This window comes from Trichechus manatus, unplaced genomic scaffold, assembly GCF_000243295.1.
Source record: "Trichechus manatus latirostris isolate Lorelei unplaced genomic scaffold, TriManLat1.0 scaffold00074, whole genome shotgun sequence".
Classification (NCBI taxonomy): Eukaryota; Metazoa; Chordata; class Mammalia; order Sirenia; family Trichechidae; genus Trichechus; species Trichechus manatus.
In genome coordinates this window covers 8,107,841-8,124,585 of record NW_004444010.1, presented here as the reverse complement: position 1 = coordinate 8,124,585, position 16,745 = coordinate 8,107,841, and the positions used below count along the sequence as shown (strand labels likewise).

The following is a 16,745-nucleotide window of genomic DNA, read 5'->3' as shown; positions in this document are numbered from 1 at the left end:
ATTCTTTTTTTTCTTCTTCTTTTTTTATAGTTATAGTTTAAGTGAAAGTTTGCAATTCAAGTTAGTCTCTCATACAAAAATTTATACATACATTGTTATGTGACCCTAATTGCTCTCCCTATACTGTGACAGCACACTTCTGTTTTCCACTCCAAATTTCCCGTGTCCATTCAACCAGCTCCTGACATTCTCTGCCTTCTCATCTCACCTCCGGACGGGAGCTGCTCATTTAGTCTCATGTATCTACTTGAGCTAAGAAGCACAGTCTTCACAAGTATCATTTTATGTCCTATATTGCAGTCTAATCTTTGTCTGAAGAGTTGGCCTCAGGAATGGTTTTAGTTCTGGGTTGACAGAGAGTCTGGGGGCCATGCTTTCTGGGGATCCTCAAGTCTCAGTCAGACCATTAAGTCTGGTCTTTTTACTAGAATTTTGTTCTGTACCCCACTTTTCTCCTGCTCCATCATGGAGTCTCTGTTGTGTTCCTTGTCAGGGTGGTCATTGGTGGTAGCCGGGCACCGTCTAGTTCTTCTGGTCTCAGGCTGTTGCAGTCTCTGGTTTATGTGGCCCTTTCTGACTGTTGGGCTAATACTTTCCTTGTGACTTTGGTGTTTTCTTCATTCTCCTTTACTCCAGGTCAGTTGGGACCAATTGATGCATCTTAGATGGCTGCTCGCTAGCTTTTAAGACCCCAGTTTGCCTGAGTTCTTTATCTCTTCATTTGATGCTTATGGTTCCAGGATTTATGTCTCTGACTTAGTTTTTCGGGTCTTTGCTGTGGAGGGATGGCATGGTGCTTCTGTCTATAGCACCATGTTGTCCAGAGGTCCACAATGGCTTCATATTTTGATATTTTTGTTTAATTAAGGTTTCTGTGATTTTGTAGCAATACTTTTTGACTTATGCTCATGTATGTGCACTCTGTTGTATCCTTTGTTACTCATGACTTGTTACCTCTCTTTCAGCATTTTCATTATTGTTGTTTATTAACTATGACATGGAGTCCCTGGATGGCGCAAACAGTAAAGCTGTCAACTACTGGCCAAAATGTTGGAGGTCCAAACCCACCCAGAGACACCTCAGAAGACAGACTTGGCGATGTGCTTCCGAAAGGTCACAGCCTTGAAAACCCTATAAAGCAGTTCTACTCTGCACACCTGGAGTCTCCATGAGTCCTAGAACTTCATTAAGCACTTAATAAATGTACCAATGTCGTTATTTTTTACCTACATTTCCTGAGTTCCTACTCAGATATTGTCCTGGGTATTGGGGATATAAAGATGAAAAAGACAAAACCCTGTCCTCAATCATCTCATAGTTTAGTCTTAGATGTACCAACATGATACAAGAACTATTAACCCTGGCTACTTTTTGAGTGTCAAGGGACATTTTCTTTCCACTTGAGATCCTTCATACCATAAACGTGGATTACTTTTTATTAAAAATTAATGATAGTTACAATATAGTATAATAGTCAGTGTGTTTGAGATATGTATACAGTGCCATGGGAACAGGAGGTAGAAGGAGAAAATAATCTTATTGGAAAACCAGTTCCATGGAGTGGACTCCAATTCATGGCGACCCCACGTGTGTCAGAGTAGAACTGTGCTCCATAGGGTTCAGTGACTGATTTTTCAGAAGTAAATTGCCAAGCCTTTCTTCCCAGGTGCTTCTGGTTGGGCTAGAACCGCCAGCCTTTCAGTTAGCAGCCAAGCATGTTAACCAGTTGTTCCACCCAGGGACTCTGTCTTATTGGAAAAGGAGTCATTTTAGCCCTTACATCTTCACCAGATTTCCCCCAGAGTGTTGTAAAGTACACATCTTGTGGGAAGTCAGATCAAAACAATGTAGCCAGATGGTATGTAGGCTAAAGACTGTCTGCAGAATGGTGGCTGTCCCTCTTTGTATATAGCTCTCTCTGGCACATTACAACAGCTATTTCGACCTTCTAAGATTTTGTTTTTTACAGGGTTACCTCTGCTCTTAGTGGCATTGAGTAGGTTGAGAGTGGAATGACTTTCATACATCATAATTGGAGACCACTACCTTTTGATATGAAAATAGGAATTGCCTGGTTCATTTCTGTTAATTGCCTGGTTCATTTCTGTTAATCCCACACAAGATCATGAGGCAACCCTAGGAGTGACTGAAGTGTAGTTTGAAATGAGCCCTAGAGCTTCATCAACCAAGGAGAGAAGATTTTGAGACCCTTCTGGAGGTTTGGTCAGCCTCTCTCCTTCCTCTAACCCTAAAGAATTGGAGGCTTTTTGACGGGACTAAAAGCAATCTGCATAATACAGGTTCCTTTTGCTCCGTAGGCCTATTCCCCATCTAACTTGGGGTATGGAATCCCTGGTTTATTTTCAAGCTGATTATCAACTTAGACATGACCTTATGATTTTTCATAGCTTGTTACTTGATTTTTAAGTGAATTTATCGACCTTCAAGTTTTTAACTGTCTGCTGTTACTTTAGTCCATTTAAGCTGGAAGGTTGTCCAAAAACTCAGAAATGTTCCATAATACCAAATGTTCAGTTTTCTAATTGTGTTATTCAACAGAATAGTGAAGTAAAAATGTATATAATTTTTTCCTAATCTGTTTTCTTAGCTTTCAGAGTAATTTATGTCTAAAACAAAAAATGAGTAGGCTTATTGCCATAATTTAGTTGTGCTAAATTGTTTGGCTGTAACTTTAGTGGTGATGGAGACCAGATCTGTCAGCTGTGAGGTCTGTTCTATTTGGATCTGACAGCTGGCTGCATTAAATATCTTGAGCGTTTTGCTTTGCATAGGGATGAGAGATTGGGAGGGTGGGAACAGCAGTGGAAGAAAGTGATTGCTTTATTTAATGTTCTGTGTTTGTTTTCTGATTCCAGTAATAACAATGTACAGCTGTTTGAACAGCTGCCTCTTGATTTCCTTTTGTTTACTGTTTAGATTTATTAAACTTGTCTTTAATACTTGCTTATTATCTGCTCTTTAACTAGCTTTCCTTCTTTATTAAATGTGTTTTAATATGTTCCAGTCTCTTTTGGTTTAGCTATGCTTTGATGATTTAACAAGTTACTTTACTAAGAGAAAAATTTTTTAAGTTTTGCAGGTCATGCGGAGGGTGGCTTATGCTTACTTTCTTGATAGTGTGTAGCTTTGTTATTTTAGCTAAATATTTTATAATTTGGTAAATAAATTACCCTGAAATTAAGTCAGAATTTCGCTCGTGTTAAACCACCATTTATGTTAACTTTCTAAGTCTGCCAACAGGTATCTTAGTTTACATACTCCAGACTTGCAAAAAAAAAGTTTGGCTGACTAATGGTAAAAAATGTAAATTTTTGTTTTAACTACTTTCTGTGAACAGATTGAATAGCTAAAAGATACACACACGTACATGAAAAGTAAAAATATAAATATTGTATTTATTTGTCAGCCTTCTTATTTAGCCTGTTCAGGTAGACATATTGTTGTTAGGTGCTGTCGAGTGAGTTCTGACTCGTAGTGACTCTGTGTACAACAGAACAAAACGCTGCCCAATCCTGCACCATGCTCACAGTCATTGCTGTGTTTGAGCCCATTATTGCAGCCACTGTGTCAGTCTGTCTTGTTGAGGGTCTTCCTCTTTTTCACTGACCCTCTACCTTACCAAGTATGATGTCCTTCTCCAAGGACTGGTCCCTCCTGATAACATGTCCCAAGTACCTAAGACAAAGTCTTGCCATCCTCTCTCCTAAGGAGCACTCTGGCTGTACTTCTTCCAAGACAGACTTGTTCGTTCTTCTGGCAGTCCATAGTATATTCAATATTCTTCACCAACACCACAATTCAAAGGCGTCAATTCTTCCGTCTTCCTTATTCATTGTCCAGCTTTCGCATACATATGAGGCGACTGAAAATACCTTGGCTTGGGTCAGGCACAGCTTAGTCCTCAAAGTGACATCTTTGCTTTTCAACACTTTAAAGAGGTCTTTTGCACCAGATTTGCCCAATGCAATAGCAAGATAGACTTATTTGTAAACTTATTCAGTATTGTGAGATTGTTATTCTCTATTTACAGGTGAGGGACCTATCCATTGCTTATATGCTGGTGACATTGACTTATCTCTATATTGGAATCCTAGTTTTTGCCTCATTTCCTTCACCGCCATTATCCAAAGATTGCATTGAGCAGGTAAGGCACTATGTACCTTCTCTGATTGTTTATACCTTCACATATGCATAACAGTCAGGTAATACAGTAACAAGAACATAATATCAGACGATCCTGTGTTTGAATACCATCTCTAATTACTCTTGCTGTAGAAATTTAGGCACCTTCCCCATCCTTTCTGAGTCTCAGTTTCCTCAATTCTCATAAAATAGTCTAATACATACTCTGTTAGATTTTGGATGGACTGTCTGAGATAATATACTCCCTGCTGGTCAACTTGTGGTGCTCAAATAAATGATTACTACTATTTGCATATTATTTCTCTGTTTGGAGAACTATTGGTAGTAGTTCTCATGAGTTTGTAAAATCTCCTCAGAGAATGCATTCAGTCAACTCCCTTACTTTCCAAAGCCCAAATCTGGAAATACTGGATAAGCTGGATAAGCTGGTGTCTTAGTTCATCAGAACCCAATGATAGGTCTGGCTCTCCTTTTGGTGTTGAGTTGCAGGCAGCAAAGCAAAGAAGGATTATTTGGCTGTTAAAAGCAAAAATAAAAAGAGACAGACAGAAAGAATAGAAGAAAAATTCTACTGGAAGGCTGCCTTAAGAAATATTTTCTTGAATTTGTACCTATCATAAACTTAGGAATAGTATAGTCTCTAGGTTATGTGACTGAAGAATTTCTCACAACAAATAGCATTTTACCAGTGACTTTCTAGCTAGAAGAAAATTCTGCATTAGAGTACAGTGGAATATACAATGTGATATAAGTTATAAAGGTTATTTCAGCATAATAGGCTTAATAATGTTCACATCTTTATAAGAAAAATAGATTTGAGTTAGTACTCTCATGCTGGCTTGAAATGTTCTTCTAGTCTTGATTTCCTTAATTCCAAAAGTTCTTTGGCAGCCAGGTGTTTGCTGGAAATTTCCCTAATGTGAACAACCCCATATAAAAGCCCACTCCCTTAGAAATAAGAATAACTGTGGTATTTGTATTTGAAAAGAAAAAAATAAAAATTCTGAGTGATTAACTTTTTTTTAGAAACCAAAGTAAAATGAAGAAAATGATCATGAAACAAGTAGAAATAAATCTCTTTCTCTTTAGTGATGAACTGTAAATAATGATACTAGTTGATAGATATATTCTCCCTTATACTGTAAGATTTACTTCAAAACGGCTACCATACTTCAGAGGAGGAAAAGCAAGAGAGCTAGTGAGGATAAAATAACATTGAATTAAATTAGTCATTTAAATATATTAAAACAAATTTGTATATTATGCTTGAACCTTTACAGCAGTACTTCTCAAACGATCTATGATTTTAAAAAATGTGTTTTTTTAATTTATTTTTTATGTTAAATCCATTGCAGACTGATACTTTTGTAAAATAGAATAAAAAGTTGATAATGTCAAATTTCTATGAAAGTTTCTAAACATTTTCAATTTCTGTACCTACTGTAGTTAGCAGTTTGTGGACCAGCACTACTCCACAAACCACAATTTGAGTCACACCTATGTTCAAAATCAGCAAAAGACATTCCATTTTATAAAATCATATATACAGAATTTGATTTTTAACATTATCTTATTATCTTTCTTGAATTAGAATTTTTTAGACAACTTCCCTAGCAGTGACATCCTGTCCTTCATTGCAAGGATATTCCTGCTGTTCCAGATGATGACTGTGTACCCACTCCTAGGCTATTTGGCTCGTGTCCAGCTATTGGGCCATGTCTTCGGTGACATTTATCCTAGGTAAGGACTCTTCTCTTGACCAGCAAGATGTGCCAAGCAACAAATGAGTGTGCAAACAGGTCAGTTTATAGTGTGACTGATCCTTTTGCTATAAAATTTTGCCTAATGAAAATGATTACTAAGGATAGATCATTGGTATCCTTTTCCCCAGAGATCTTTAAAAAATAGAAAAGCCACTCCCTTGTCCAGAGTGACTTAAGGTGCATTCCTTCCAGTAGAGTTATATTAGCTCCAATGCCAGTTATATTTATCTCATGATTTAGTTGCTATTCATCTACAGGTTGCCAAGATGTTTGTTTATAGTATATAGTACCTGTTTTGGCAATGTGTGGCTGCTGAGAAGAAACTCTTTTATTTTAATCATTGGTTATTGGTATTTAGTTATATATTTATTAACATTCATACATGTTTGCATAAATGACCAGTGGTTTGGAATTGAAGGTGAGATATATAACTGAGCTTAAATTCCTATCAGCTTCTGTAAGTACTGCTATAATTTCTAATCTCTTATTGAGGGTAGAAGGGTTGTCAGTCTCTTTGAAAATATGTTCAAATCTAGTCACCCTCATTCAAGAGATATTACAGATGCTGTTTCAGGTTCTCCCTGAAGCCTCCCTCTGGACGTTAGTTAACTACTGCTCTTACATTATTAAATTTTATTCTGCGTTCATCCTAGTGAAAAGTACCTAGTCCTAACATATTTTACTGGAAATACATTATCTTCAGTGAAGAAAGCTTCTGAATCAAATTTGGAAAAAAAATTGTATTTGCAGCAACCAACCAAGTAGGCACTCTTAGTTGTTTGAACTGACGCAGTCTGCCGCCTCATTAAATAAATCATCTTAGTTATAAGTATTTTGATTTAAAAAACAAAGCAAAATGCAAAAAGTCAAGAGTTACCAGGTCTCTAGCACTAATAACAGCAGCAGCTACAGTTCTATCATTGCTCATCTAGAAGGCTGGATTTCAGAAAACACAACTCCTGTTGTGTTTATACCCTATGCTGTGTTTACATTCACCAAAATAAAATAAACAGAGTGAAGTAATAGATGAAAAAATGCTAAGTAAATGCATTATTCCTGTTTTCTGCCATTATTTTGCAGACTGGTGGCTGTTAGAATGGGGTTTCCCTTTCATGTTAAAATTACATTTCTTTCCCTACCACCAAGAACACACGTATCCAGAGTTACAAGTACTCTACAAACTGTGCATACTTTGGAACATACTTTTGGGTCTCAGAGCCCCTTTACACTCTTAAAGCTTATTGAGGACCCTCAAGAGATTTAGTTTATGTGGGTTATATCTATCAATAGTTAACATATGAAAAATTATACAGATTTTAAAAAATATTTACTGACTCCTTTAAAAATGTTGATAATAAAATCATTATTTGTTACCATAAGTAACATATTTTTATGGAAAATAATTATTTCCAAAACAAAAGAATTAATAAAAATTTATTTTACATTTTTGTAAGTCTCTTTAATGTATGATTTATTAGTAGACAATTGGATTCTTGTATCTGCTTCTGCATTCAATCGATCGTGGTATGTTGTTTTCATTTAAATATATGAAGAATTGCCAGCCTCATACAGATGCATAGTTAGAAGAAGAAAGGGTGTTTTTAATAGCCTTGTCAGATAATTGTGGATATTCTTCTTTGATGCTGTGCTAAAACTTGACAAGTGCTAGATTCTTAAAGGTTAGTTGCAGTGTGGAATCTGAAATTCGGTTACATTAAAACCCATTGGTCTGTCTTGAAATTTGGATCTTTTAGTCATGCGTGATTTTGTAAGATCATGTTTGGTCATTTGGAAAGTATTTGGTTCACTGAGTTCTGCAGATCGTCCAAATGCTGACACATTGCATTTTACAGTATCAAAACTCATATTTATTAGTATCACCACCAATTTCATCATAAAAGTTTTTAAATATTGGGAAACTTGTCAAGCTCAGGATAGTGAATACAAAGTTCTTCAAAATTCTAATTTTTACTTGAAAGCTCAAATTTTATCACTGGTAACAAATTTTATCATTGGCAACTGCCAGTTATTTTCCTTGAAGTGGCAGGCTTACATCATTCATTTTCAAGAAAATGTCAGATACCCAAGTCTGAATGACCATAGTTTGACTGCCTTTCAAGTCAAAATAGTGTTCCTTGAAAAAATCAACTGGGTTGCCCTCCAACTTAGTCGCACAAGTACTTTTCCTCAAGACAACCATTGAACTTCAGTGTACAGCATAAGTGCTTTATTATGTACTACCCATTTCATCAAGGAGCCCTGGTGGCACAGTGGTTAAGAGCTCAGCTGCTAACTAAAAGGTCAGTGGTTTGAACCAACGAGCCACTCCACAGGAGAAGATGTAGCAGTGGGCTTCCATAAAGATTACAGCCTTGGAAATCAAATGGGGCAGTTCTACTGTATCCTATAGGGTCTCTGTGAGTCAGAATTGACTCAAAAGCAGTGGGTTTACCCATTTCGTCAACCACACAGAATATTAAAAAATACACACTCAAAGCATGAGATTTAATAAAATTAATAATTTTTACTCCTTAATCAAGGATGAGCATGTGGCAGTAAAGAATATAGTATCTACTGGAACAGATAGGTGCAACTGCCTTGATCCTTGCTAATGGGCCAACAGTTTTACACATCATTGCTTTTACAGAGCAAATAATGTCTTATATTATTATGAAAATAGTTTTTCTCTCAGGGATTCCCTGAAGGGATTTGGCAACTCCTTGGGGTTTATGGTCACACTTTGAGAATCACTGCTTTGGGAAATACACAAAGTTGTTTCCTTGTACAATACAAATATATTAAAGGCTCAGCTGGTATCTCAAAATTCAGAAGCAATTTTAAGATTGGAGTTTCTGGATACACAGTAAGATCTGAAAGCCTGAATATCTTTGTAATTCATCAGGATGTGTGACTAACCACCTATTTGTGTAAATAGTTTTTCTTATTTTTAATTCTTTCTGTAATATTTTTTGTGAGATTGATTGACTTCTAATAACTGGGACTCCAAGGGGGGCTTTTATGTGTTAACTTGGCTTTTGAGAATCATTTGGGGGTGGGGGGGTAGGGGGATGGTGGAGTTATTTCTTGACCATCACATTTCATTGGCATTATTTTTACTTATGCCCAAAATTGATTCCCAAACCTTTGAATTCTTAATATCTAGTTAAAGTATTTAGTAGATATTCTATTCATGGTAAGTAGTGAGTAGTTTTAAGTGGTTAAATTGAAAAGCAAATTAAAATAACCACTTTACAAAAAGTTTGTTAAATATAGAAAAGAGGAAAAATTACCTGGATCTCAGAGCCTAACACAATCACTACTGCATTTTCAGTGTATTTCTTTCAGATGTTTTCAATTTTCTTGTATAGTGAAAATCTTATTGTATATACAGTTATATAGCTGGCTTTTTTCCAAGTTACCTAGATGGCTTTTTACCATCAAGATAATAATGATAACTTATTATTTTTAATAATTTTTAATACATTCCATCAAGTAAATTTTTGTCTTGCTATACATCTAGAATACTTCTGTTTTTCCATAAATGTCTTTATGTTAATAACTTTTTTCATGGATTTGATTATTTCCTTAAGATATTCTGAATGGAATTATGGAACAAGGAGTATGAACTCTGATACACATGCCAGTTTGCTTCTACAAAATTTAACCTATTTGTATAATTGCACAAAAGAACCAATTTCACTGCTAGATTGCCAGCCTTGAGTACTATTGTTGTTTTCTAACTTTGCAGTGATTTTACTGTCACGCTTAAGATATTTCTCATTTTGAAGGTATTAATAATGAATTTTATTCTCATATTAGTGGTTATAATTTACCTGTTTATATTTATTTATTTTTTCTTTCCTACATACTCTCTTCTCAACTTCTAGCATTTTCCACGTGCTGGTTCTTAATCTAATTATTGTGGGAGCTGGAGTGAGCATGGCGTGTTTCTATCCAAACATAGGAGGAATCATAAGGTACTGCCTGTAAGGGAACTGTGCCCCTTCGTATACTGGTCTTTATTCTTAGGCTTGTCCTATTGTTGTTGTTTTAATTTAATTGTGTGAAATTCCTCTTAAAACTGGTAACATTAAAATGTAGTTCCTTGATGTCAGTTAAGGTGCTTATTATTTTCCATTTCTGTTTATCCCTGGTGGAGAACTGACTCTAGAAGCCCCATTGACCCTTAGCTGCAAGGCTTTCCCTTTTACTCTTTTCCCCATCATCTTCCACTGTATCACATCTTCTCTTTATCCAAAATTAAGGGTTATTTTAGATATATACTATATAACTTCTTGGGGGCACCTGGAAGGTCCTTATATGTCAAGGCTGTGTCCTAACTTCCCTAAACCATTTCTATTCAAGAACATATTTCATTGTCAATTGTAGTAAGAAAGTAAAAGTTTAGGTAAGAGTTTAGGTCCGAGATGGTGCTTTCCTTATTGTCTTTTCCTTAAAAAAGTTGTGACAGGTTGAACAGAGTGGCAATAAAATTAAGACAGAGTTGTGACCTTGAATTCTTATGGGAGACTGAGGTTTAGAATGATCTGATTTCTCCTCTAACTTATGGACGGCAGGGCTGCATCGCTTGTTTGAAGATCTTTACCTAAGAAAGTAGCAAGAAGCAAGAGGGGAAATTATTAGCCTTGTGCTTATTGCACATAAAGGGTTTACAGGTCCCTATTAAACCGTTCTTCAAGAGAGCCCAAATATAGGGAAAGGGAAAAGAAAGTGCAGGATTCTCTGTCACAGTCCCATGTTTGGGTGTTTTTCTTATTATCTTTGATAATTATACTGAACTGCCACTGAGGCACTCATCTGTTCTCATTCTTAAACAGATGCTAACAGTCCCTCAAAAACTCAGAATGCATAATTTGTTTATAAAAGATCAAAGATAGGAAGCCTATCTCCGCATGTTTCTGAGGAAGTGGCCACAATCACTGAGACACAGGAAATACGGAGATTTGAGGGATGAATAAAAAACTCTTTGTCAAGCAGATGCTATAAAGATGAACAGGAAATAATATTTTATATTAACTTAGATAACAAGTGAAATAAATTTTAAGCCCAAATGCTTTATATCAACAAATGAATCAAAAATAATTTTGTTGCAATATCAGACTGAAGGGGTTTAAAATGTACTGTATATAGTGTAATTTGCAAATGAGAAAAAGCAAAATAAAAGGTGAATATTAACACAAAAAGCTTTTATTTTGCAGGTATTCAGGAGCAGCATGTGGCCTGGCCTTTGTATTTATATATCCATCTCTCATCTATATAATTTCCCTCTACCAAGAAGAACGTCTGACATGGCCTAAATTAATCTTTCACGTTTTCATCATGATTTTGGGCCTGGCTAACCTGATCGTTCAGTTTTTTATGTGAAATACTCAACTGTTTTCTTAAGATCTTTCATGGTATTTTGAGCTTTGACAACAGTTCCACATAAATTCACTTGTAAATGCTATTGTTGCTGTAATTCTAAATGTTTTCCTAAGAAACAGGCAGTTCCCGGGTTACGAACGTCCAACTTACAACCGTAGTTATGAACTAACCCCCATAAAGCCTGTTATATTAAAAATCTAAGGTACATACAATGGTTTGTATAACAAATGGGCGCTACTTTTAGACACGTATCAAAGCATTATTATTATTATTATGTTAAGATGTTTTAGTATATCCGGAAGTGTTTCTTTAATGTTTTTTATGCATAGAAAGGTACACTATATACTATGTACTAAGACAAACATTTGACTAACTGACAACTTAACGTACAAATTCTTCTTAAAGATAGATTAAGGAACGGAACTCGTTCATAATCTGGGGACTGCCTGTAATCTGAAAGCAAGAGGAAAAAAAGTAGTCCACTAATAAGTATTTTTATTAAAGTGGGGAAAGGAGCAATAAGAATGATCTTAGTCTCTTCACCTTTCTCATATTCACTCACCTCTTCATTCTCATTTTCTTTTCTGAGTAGAAAAGTGCGTTCTAGGAAAAATTATATTAGGTTTTCCTTTGGGAGATATGAAGTGGTTGGGTTTGTTTTGGCCGCAATAAAGATTCTCAGGGTGTTACAACATATTACCAGATCTTGTTTCTGTTTGATATTTCACTGTATTCACTTTCATTTAATAATGTACTTGAATGTTTTAACACATGGAAAACTGATTTTTGCCCATTTAATGATGAATAAGACAAAGAATGCGTTATTTACTAAACTAAAAAGCAATGTATATCTTTGCTTTTGTTTTCGTGATAATTAGAACCTCCAGAATCCTGTATTAGACTTCTGCTGAATGATTTTGCCTTCTTGATTTTCTTGCCATGAGACCAACTCCTTTGGCCTGTTATTTGACTTGGTTAGAGAACTCTTTGTGTATGAGCGTGTATCTCCTTGCTTACACATTACAATGATACGAACTCATTCAGATCACATCACTGTTAATTTTAGACTTTCTTTCCTGTCATCTCTTTGAATTTTCTCATTTTTTTTTTCCATTTCTTTTGCTTTGATGTGGTTAAATCTTAGTTGCTTTGGATTTAGCTTATTTAACATACAACTGAGGGCATTATAAAGTTGTTTAGCATGATCTTCCTTAGAAAGCCTCTGGGTGCTAATACTAAACCAAGAAGAATAAAGAAAATATAACTTTAGTTTAGCATCTGTGGGTGATCATCATAATTCAGTTTCATCATCACATCCAAAAAAATATATTTAGAGTAGGAAATAAATCGATACATAAAAAAGGACTATATTAAAGGGAAATATTCACTTTATTTGCATTAAGTGTATTTTGCAAATACAATGTAATGGCAGCTATTAAATGTAGAAGAATTTTCTGTTTCTATTTGGAGTTCATTTGGAGAAATTTTGATTCATGTTTAGATTTGTTCATTTCTATAAATAATTGCATAAACTACAATGTTCAGTGCTTTGGAGGAGACAAAGATGTTTAAGACATCATTCATATCCTAAAAGAACTTTCAGTCGGGTAAAGGAACCATGTACATAATTAACTATAATGCAAGGCAGTATATTCTGAGGACTGATAGGGAGAAACAAGCAGCTCCCTTCCGAGTGGAATCATCAGGGAGGGTCGTCGGTAAAGGAACCTGAGAGGTAAAGCAGCAAGGGCCCATTTTCAGGCTCCTCCTAATAATTGTCCAAAATGTTAGATATTTGGTACATTCACCATCAAATTGAATCACGTTAAGTAATTGGTTTTATTTTGGCAAATTTCCTCTAAGTTTTATGAGATGTATTTAACTGCTTCTGTATACTATTTATTGTTTTCTTTGTATTCTAATGTACTTTGCGTTCATGTCTGTGAATCTTGGGCAGCAAAGCACAACTGGTTAATAGGATAAATAATTAGTACCATATTAGGCAGTAAAAACAGAAAGATTCTGTAATATATTTTCTCCAAAGTCTTGACTTATTTAAATATTAGTGTTTAAAATGTCAAATGTTTGAGCTTGTTGATAAGAGCAGAAAATATTGATGCTGCATGTTTTCGTTACAAAACACTAACCTATTGCTTTTTAGAATCTAGTAGTATTGGTTTTTTTTAACTCAATTTCCTCCCAATTTGAATGTGTAGAACCAAATCCAAATCTAATTAACACCTGAACAATAGAATGTTGCATTAGTTTGTGATCCAAAGTGAAATTAATCCCCCCACATGGGTACAATCTGGCCTGGCTGGCACCAGTTTTACAGTTGACTGCCGCCCTAAATTTGAGATTATGTAAACACATACTGCAAAACTGCTCTGACGGGAACCTCATAACCTAAACAGTGTTCTCTGAAATGTAATTTGTTGTTTTTTTATATAAAAAAGAAGAAGTTAAACCAAAATTATTTTGAAGGAAAACATGTCTTGAGTTTTGTTTAATTACATTTTGCTGGGAAATGCTGTTGCCTCGGCACCGACCCCAGGGCAGGAGGAAGCTGGATTCCATCTTCTGCAGGGTCAAACTTCACAGGCGACTTTGCGCCTGTGTCTCACATCAGACCCTAAAGAGCCCTCCCTAGTGTTCTGATCCTAGAGGAAGGCATATGTCACATTATGTTTATCGAAACCTAAAATGATCATCCCTTTGTGACAGTAAACTGCAGTGACCTCTCCCTCTGAGAACATTTTAGAATGAATGTGACAATTTAGATTAGTGTAGTCCAGTTTCTGGCAGAGATTGGTATCATAATCTTCCATTTAAATCAATAAAGAGCTCTAAATTTATGCCTTCCGTAAGTAAAATTACTTTTTTTTTTTTTTTTTTTGTCATTTTTCTGTTTCACAACTCCTCTGCAAAAATAAAATGCCTTTTTAAAAGATTAAAAACTTCTCCATTCTCCTTATTCATCTCAGGCATAAAGTTACAGCCCTGGGAAAGGGGTGGAAAAGAACTCACTCTCTCCAGATTTTTCCTCCTTTGGCTCTCTCTTGATCCCAAGTGATCAAATTATGTTTGGTTATGACAGGTACTCAATATACATTTGTTGAATTAATCAGTTAATAACTAGACAGCATTCTACTTTAATGGAAAAAATTAAGTTAACTGCTGTTATCTATAATTTTGTTCCATACCCAAAAACCAAAGCAGAACTGGGTTAGTTGAGTCTGAGATTAGTCACTCAGTCTATTTCTGTACTTACTAGATGCCAGGCCCTGTGCTAAGTACTAAGCATGAGTGATAAGAAAACCAGATGTGACCCCGGCAGTTTAACATCATTTACCCACCCTTCCGGAGTACCAGACCAGCACTGGGTCATTTTCCCTAGGTCGCATTGAAGTGTCAGGTGTGTGCCCTTTTCTGCTGCCCTGTCTCTTATGGATGCTGTGTTGTAGCCACGTTGTAGGCATGTTATGAAGCAATGAGTATAGGATGGTGGTGCAATAAGTGGGACTTTGTAAAATAAACTGTATTTATCAAGATAAAACTTTTTAGGATCCTAGGATAATTATAATTGTAAAATTATGTAGACATGGACAAATACTGGAAGGTGCCACAGAAGATTGAACATAGGTAATCTGTTAAGATAATGGAATTCTAGGTGAATCATTCATGTTTTTACCATATTATTTGCATAATAATTTTTGAAAAGATGTCTAGAATAAAGTCATGGGAAAAGAAGATTTGTAGAAATATATCTATACTTATTCCATGAAGTAAAGAGCCTGCCTACAGAGAACCTTTGTAATAGGTGAGAGAGAGCCTTGGTTGTCGGGGCATATATTCAGGTTTTGTGGCGCTTATATAATGTGGGATTCCCTTTTTAAGGAAATAATACAAAATTAGGAGCCCATACGAATGAGAGACCCTGACTTTAGCGTCTTTAGCTTTAAGGTAGATCACCCACAGAACACTCCCTGAGGGGGTGAAAGGGAGAGGGGGAGGTACTTTAAAAGACTGAAGGAGGCATAATGAGGAAAAGTTTCTACACCACATACCTCCTTGTTCAGACACTCCAGCACCCTGTTTGATATATCAATCTTTGAGTTTCTCTACTACCTTGAAGAAACAGCAACTTTTACCAAACCTGAGCTTTCATTTCTGTTGGAGTTAAATTGGATTGAGCAAAATAGCTGGGGTACAAATTCAATAATGATTAATTTGGGTCAAATTACATTTTTTTTTTTAATAGATTGGAGAGATTTTCCCTGCGGATGGATCTTGCAGGCTATTTTTTCATCTTTACAGAGATAATAATGAGTTCAAAGAATATTGTTTAATTTTCAAATAATTGGTTTACAACTCTTAGTCTATATTAAGGATGATGAATCTTTTAAGGGGTCTTGATACAGAAAACAAGCTACCAAGAGCAATGTTAGAGTAAGACAACATTTGTTTATTTATACTCCATCTTATTCCAGAAAGGATCTATTTCTACTACACTAAAGTTATATCAACTTTGAAGGATTAACTTGAAGTTTTTTATTTTTTCACATACAAAAATTTATACATACATTGTTATGTGACCCTAACTGCTCTCCCCATACTGTGACAGCACACTTCTCCTTTCCACCCCTGATTTCCCATGTCCATTCAACCAGCTCCTAACCCTGTCTGCCTTCCCATCTCACCTCCAGACAGAAGCTGCCCGTTTAGTCTCTTGTATCTACTTGAGCTAAGAGGCACACTCCTCACGAGTATCACTTTATGTCCCACAGTCCAGTCCAATCCCTGTCTGAAGAGTTGGCCTCGGAAATTGTTTTAGTTCTGGGCTGATAGAGAATCCAGGGGCCGTGCTTTCTGGGGTTCCTCCCATCTCAGACCATTAAGTCTGGTCTTCTTACTGGAATTTGAGATCTGCACCCCACCTTTCTCCTGCTCCATCAGGGACTCTCTGTTGTGTTCCCTGTCAGGACGTTCATTGGTGGTAGCCAGGTGCCATCTAGTTCTGGTCTCAGGCTGATGAAGTCTCTGGTTTACGTGGCCCTTTCTGTCTCTTGGGCTAATACTTTTCTTGTGTCTTTGGTGTTCTTCATTCTCCTTTACTCCAGGTGGTTGGGACCAATTGATGCATCTTAGATGGCCACTTGCAAGCTTTTAAGACCCCAGATGCCACTCTCCAAAATAGGATGCAGAACATTTCAACTTGAAAATTTTTTAAGAGAGTAAGTTAGAAATTTATGACACTCCTTAAGGAGAGGAATTTAAATTTGGATTCAAATACAATAAGTAATTATTCCTCAGTGCCATATTACAGTCCTCTATGCAATAAACTTTCGTTGATTGTCCTAGATTTAGGAATGCAAATATAGACATCCTTCCCAGTGCTGCCAGAATTCTCTTTATTTAATATGAAACTGATTA

General features: G+C 35.9%; 1 protein-coding gene across 3 annotated transcripts in view; it reads left to right on the top strand.

Annotated features, from left to right (window-relative positions):
• SLC38A9 (solute carrier family 38 member 9) overlaps positions 1-14,200 on the top strand; it is a 96,097-nt gene extending 81,897 nt beyond the window's left edge. For 2 of the 3 annotated variants that reach the window (XM_023734977.1, XM_023734978.1), the window contains 4 exons: positions 4,052-4,165; positions 5,756-5,904; positions 9,815-9,904; positions 11,147-14,200. In XM_023734977.1, the coding sequence (XP_023590745.1) occupies positions 4,052-4,165; positions 5,756-5,904; positions 9,815-9,904; positions 11,147-11,312 (519 nt within the window). In that variant the 3' untranslated portion in view covers positions 11,313-14,200. The remainder of the gene's footprint in view (positions 1-4,051; positions 4,166-5,755; positions 5,905-9,814; positions 9,905-11,146) is intronic. The other variant, XM_004380471.3, reaches the window with a different exon arrangement.
• Positions 14,201-16,745: the final 2,545 nt, after the last annotated feature.